This window comes from Pelobates fuscus, chromosome 1 (genome assembly GCF_036172605.1).
Source record: "Pelobates fuscus isolate aPelFus1 chromosome 1, aPelFus1.pri, whole genome shotgun sequence".
NCBI lineage: Eukaryota > Metazoa > Chordata > Amphibia > Anura > Pelobatidae > Pelobates > Pelobates fuscus.
In genome coordinates this window covers 195,669,623-195,675,622 of record NC_086317.1, presented here as the reverse complement: position 1 = coordinate 195,675,622, position 6,000 = coordinate 195,669,623, and the positions used below count along the sequence as shown (strand labels likewise).

The following is a 6,000-nucleotide window of genomic DNA, read 5'->3' as shown; positions in this document are numbered from 1 at the left end:
AGCTGAACAATCAAGACATTTAATTTATTTTGAATTATTTTCTAAGCTGGACATATTATGTACATGCTATTATTGCCAAAACTGTGGGGGGAAAAAAATATTTATTTAATTTATTTCATTTTTTGGCATTTTTTTTTTTATAATTAATGATAATGTATCTTTGAATATGTGACCAAAAATTAAAGCCCTGTTTGTCCTCTAAAAAACGGAATATAATATGTGTTGGTGCAATAAATGACACAGATGCAAATTGCGTTTGAACACAAACTGCAAAAAATGCAAAAATGGCTTGTGTCCTTAAGGGTAAGACAAGCTTTTGAAGCCGTGTCATTAAGGGGTTAAACACTTACAGATTAGTAAGTGCACACTTGTAAGTTGCTTTTATTTATCTTCAAACAGTATCCATTGATTTGTTTTTCATTTTGTTTTAAATGTCAATCAAATGTAATTTAACCAATGGAATCTGACATCTGAATGTCTGCATGGTGTAATGCATTTTAGTGTATATTCACTGTTTGCACAAATTGATTTGTCACATCAGAGTATTTTATGTTTATTTCTAACTGGGTTGTCTGTTTTTTATACACATTCTTTGCACACTCATTCTGTTTTTTTTTTTGTTTTTTAATACATATTACTTATTTGCAGTTGCAGTTGCAGTTGCATTTAGGTGTAGATTTGGCAAGTACCAAGCCAGTTTCTGTGGTTTTGTACTTACTGGTACATCTCTGGTTTTCAGTTTAGCATGATGTACTGATATATTCCTGGTCATTAACTTACACGATGCAAACTCAAGTAACAAGATAAAAGATTTAAATAACTTTAATTTTTTAATCTAGCTAAGCTACAATACATTCATCTGTGATCATCATTTTTTTGTATTTATATAAACATTTTAAGTATGATAGAAGTACAAAAGTACAAGTAGAAAAGTAAAGTAGAAACGGTACAGTTCAGTTTAAGTTGTGACAATCTTCTACATTCAACAAACCCAATACATTGAAGTAGAAAGGACAGAGGGCATACCAACGCAATTTCTACTTTTTAGCAACAGTAAGAGTATCTAAGAACTATGCAGTAGGAGAAGGAAAGAAGAGAAGCAGGGCCCACAGCTGAAAGGAGAGTGTGCATGTAATTAGGAAGAGAAAGTAGGAATGATATGCGACAAACCAGTTATGGTGATTTTTGTCAGAGTTTTCCACCTTGGTACTGTAACACAATTTTTAAACTCCAATATATACTCATAATAATGTCAATATTATTTCAGAAGGCAATCAATCTTATTTCAGAAGTTGTATTGGTTTCCTCTTGGCATCACTGAGAGAAAGAAATACATGTTTTCCATATTATTATGAATACATATAAATTCATCTTAGCTAGAAATTAAAACAAAGAAAAAAAAAAAAAGAACTGCTGATCAGATGTAAAAAAATAATAAATGAACCAGTTTATAAAAAAATTAAAAGTGATGATGGCTGGTAACATAATTAAGATTGATGAAAATTGTGATGGCTGATAACATAATCCAAATTGCCGTCTTCATATGTGTTGTTTATGATATGCACATGGTAAAACATTTTTTCACAGCGTCCCTGTTAAAATAAATATATCAAAATGTTAATAATGAAGTACAGTGCTGTTAAGACAAATAAATTTATTTTGTTTATAACAAGCACATAATTAATCATATTACATTAGTGGCTCTCTTGGTCAGGAGGAATATTCCATGAAATTTCAATGGATCCCTATGAATTTCAAACTGCCATATTGTATTCATTAGGCAAAAGGCAACTGTACATAAAAAAAATTGTTACCATAGCCTTACTCAAAGTTCGAGTTCCGAGGTTCCACTGTATATGGAAATACCAACCAATAATGTTGCAACTGAGTTCTATCACACTGCAGCTATATATGCCACACTAACTTTATATGTACTGAAACTAACACACAGGGCCAGCCTTAGGCCGGAATTTAAAAAAAAAAATGTTTTTTATTTATTTTTTTACATTTCCGGCGGGGGCGGAGCTTACCGTGCGGCGGGGGCGGAGCTAAAAGCGCCGGAAAACTGCTGCAGGGGAAGCAGGAAGGAGTCCCTGCTTCCCCACCAAACAGTCACCAGGAGCTGCACTGCCTCCACAATGAGTGATTGTCAGGTGAGTGTGACTCTCTGCCTGTGTGTATTACTGTCTATGTGTGTGTATGACTGTCTGCCTCTGTGTGTCTGTGTGTATGACTGTCTGCCTGTGTGTATTACTGTCTGTGTGTGTGTGTGTGTATGACTGTCTGCCTGTGTGTATTACTGTCTGTCTGTGTGTGTGTGTGTGTGTGTATGACTGTCTGCCTGTGTGTATTACTGTCTGTGTGTGTGTATGACTGTCTGCCTCTGTGTGTCTGTGTGTCTGTGTGTATGACTGTCTGCCTGTGTGTATTACTGTCTGTGTGTGTGTATAACTGTCTGCCTGTGTGTATTACTGTCTGTGTGTGTGTGTGTATGACTGTCTGTCTGTGTGTATTACTGTCTGTGTGTGTGTATGACTGTCTGCCTCTGTGTGTCTGTGTGTTTGACTGTCTGCCTGTGTGTGTCTTTGTGTATGTCTGTGTGTGTGTATGACTGTCTGCCTGTGTGTGTGGATGTCTTCCTGTGTGTGTATGGCCGTCTGACTCTGTGTGTGTGTGTGTCACATACAACCAATACACGCATATCACACACTGTTAATACACCCATTACAAATATCACACATAGCATACATATCACACACAGTCATCACACCTACTATCACATACACAGACAACACAAACATTACAGCATACATGGATGATGGGGGGGGGCGCTGTGAAGATTTTTCGCACAGGGCGTCTAAATGCCTAAGGCCGGCCCTGCTAACACATATTGTAACATATTGTCCTAAATATGTGAGAGTGACACAGAGATAGCAACTATTCAACACTACTACTTGATTGCATCACATTTCAACTGCATAAACATATAATTGGACACTGTGAACTGGAAATAGTATAGAACATGTGTGACATGTATTAGCAGAACGCAACCACTAGTGCAGGGGTCAGCAACATATGGCACATTTGCCATGCATGGGGATCGAGGTGCTTTTGCACAGTACTCAAGACTGCCAGAGGCAATCAGGCTCTGGCCTATCAGGAGTCCTAGTGTGTCTTCAGATATTTGCTAGTGCAACCCAAGCAGTGATTGCAGGTGGTGAGGGACAATCTTTAATTTACGCATTGTAACACTTAGAGGAAGTGATCTTGGAGATCTCAGCACTTGTGAATGGGAATCCGCACTGGAGTAGAACAGCCAAGAGCAGCTATCATGTGCCTGCCCAAGCCGGTCCCCACTGTTCCCCAGGGAAGCTACCCATACTGCTAGATACACACAGAGCTGCAGATGAAGCCTCCCTGTCATACCAATAATACAAACAGCCCACACACACAGTTCCCACAAGTACAACACCACTGACAATCCACAAACATGCACACAAACGCACAAGCAACCTCTTACATGCAACACCACAAACAGACCTGGTCAACAGAAGCTCAATTTCTAGAATCTTTATGTGTAGGTCAAATGAAGCAAGTGCAACAGGTACTTTCTAGTCTAGGTGTCATCTTAGTTTACATGAGAAAACCATGTATAATGGAGATATATAACTTGTGTATCATTTAGGGGCAAAGAATAGGCCACCCATTTGCTATTTGCTTGGCAGGATAGTAAAACCCTAGGCAGGTCGAAGATCGCAGGTCACAGGGGTAGAAATCATAATAAAACAAGCTATATACAGTGGAAAATAAACAATGAAGCAGGTGCAATACTTATGCATTAAGGACATGGTGCTAAAGGCATGATTACAGTTGGCGTTTCAGTGCCAACACCAATATTGCCCCTCTGCAGTCCATGATATTATTTTGCCTTTTGTAGTGGTGAATCAGTATGCTATATTATAGCTTCTCAACAGCTTAGTGACAGGAGCAAAGGAGTATTTCCCTGGCATGGACTTTCTTGATCTTCCTGCTACTTTAGACATTTTTGACCTCCCACTTCTCCTGCTCACTCTTTGCAACCTTGGTCTCTCCTTCAATGTTTCTCCTTCCCCTAAGTACATCTATTGTTTGAAGTACCCCAAAGCTCTGTACTGGAACCTCTTCTTTTCTTAATTTAAACTACCTCTCTTAGGACCTAATATCATCCTAAGGCTTTCATACACTGTGGATTCCCATATCTACCATTCCTCTCCTGATCTTTGACCCCTCAGCTGGATTGCGTTACCGATTACCTATAGTCTCTCTCTCTCTCTCTCTCTCTCTCTCTCTCTATGTGACTGGATTACTTTACAATTTCTAAAACTCAAACTCTCTAAGACCGAACTCCTTCTCTTTCCTCCCATCTGTCCCTGTTTCCCATCTGGTCAAAATAGCTATCATAACCTCTACCACGCAGGTGTTTGTCTCGGTATGTTCACTAACTCAGACCTTTCCTTCACCCCTTACATAAAATATATCTCCAAATCCTACCGTTATCACCTTAAAAGCATTTCTCATGTCCCCCTCTTTCTTATTAAGGACCGGACCAACATGATTGTCCATGATCTCATTGTTTCTTGCCTTAATATTGTATTCCTCTGCTTATTGACCTGAAAAGTGTAAACATTGTCTGTCTCCAGTCCATAATGAATGCCTCTGCCACACTCATTTACCTTACATTCCACAACTCTTAACCCTCACCCCTATGTCAGTCTCTACACTGGTTTACTGTTTAATTTAGGATTCAGTTAAAAGATCTCGTTCTTACTAGCAAAGCTCTCCATAACTGTACCCCTGCGTATATATCCTCGCTCATTACCAGATTTGTTCCAGACTGGTCTCTTCACTCCACCAATGACCTGTTACTCTTATTTTCTTATGGAATGCTCTCCCAGTCTTTGCATGCCTTCACAACCCCCTTAGAAACACATTTTAGAGAAGCATTGGCTGTTGATATTCAGATTATTTGATTCCCTCACTTCTTTCTTTATATTTGTCCATCATCATTTAAGATTTTAAGCTTGTTTGGGCAGGCGCCTCTCTAGCTACTGTTCCTGTATACTGAACATGTGTTGTTAAAATTAAAAGGATATTCCAGACCCCTAGAGCTTGCTAAAAATCTTTATGTAAGAAGGAGTGTGTCCTTTTTTTTCTTTTGATTTCGCAAAAAGTGCAGATTTCAGTAGAAATTGATACTTTCATAAATACACCTGGTAACTCCACATGGCTTTCAAGCAGACAACATGTCCTGTTACTTCCTGGTTTGAATAGCCTACTGGAGCAAAACTAAAGCAATTATCCAGCACCTGCCCTGGAGAGACTTCTCATCTAGCTGCATTGGGAAGTCTGTGATTGGACAGCCACATGTCTGGGTAGGGTTAGAAGGGGAGGGCTTGCAAAGGTTTCAGGTTTTCAGGTTTTGTAAGCTGTTTTAGATCTGCTCCCAATAAAAAAAAATGCATAATTAATCACATACATGTTTTCATTATAGTATATTTGCTAAACTGTGGTTTCATTTATTTTGTATTTGGGTATTGGAGTGTCCCTTTAATAGTTTGTCTTTTTTTATCTATTGCCATTTTACCTAAAATGTTGCCTGTATAGCACTTTATAATATGATGATGCTATATAATTTATTGTATTTGTGTAGAGGGAGAGATCCAAATGATGGTCCAGGAATGCTTACAGCTTGTGTGCTGCCATCATGAGGCTGTCTGTTTTTTGCATGAAAATAATGAAGCCTAATCGTGGTGTTTCATTTTGCGGTCTCGAGAAGGCCACAGTGGACAGGTAGCCTGTGTGCTCTTTCAAGTAGACAGTCAGCATCCGCCAGGTGTGGGCATTCTCTTTGAAAAAGGAAATAACATGTTTTGTAAACTGCAAACGAATCAGGTATGCCTTGAATACAAACATTGTTCCTTCATGCTCTATTATACACATATGTCAGTTGTGTAGACAGAA

The 6,000-nt window shown here is 38.6% G+C and overlaps 1 protein-coding gene across 1 annotated transcript in view; it reads right to left on the bottom strand.

Moving 5' to 3' along the window:
• Nucleotides 1–1,292: 1,292 nt before the first annotated feature.
• The window catches only part of LOC134590896 (vesicle transport protein SFT2B-like), a 147,545-nt gene continuing 142,837 nt past the window's right edge, over nucleotides 1,293–6,000 (bottom strand). Inside the window, exon 8 of the mRNA XM_063444434.1 lies at nucleotides 1,293–1,592. Coding sequence (XP_063300504.1) covers nucleotides 1,553–1,592 — 40 coding nt within the window. The 3' untranslated portion in view covers nucleotides 1,293–1,552. The remainder of the gene's footprint in view (nucleotides 1,593–6,000) is intronic.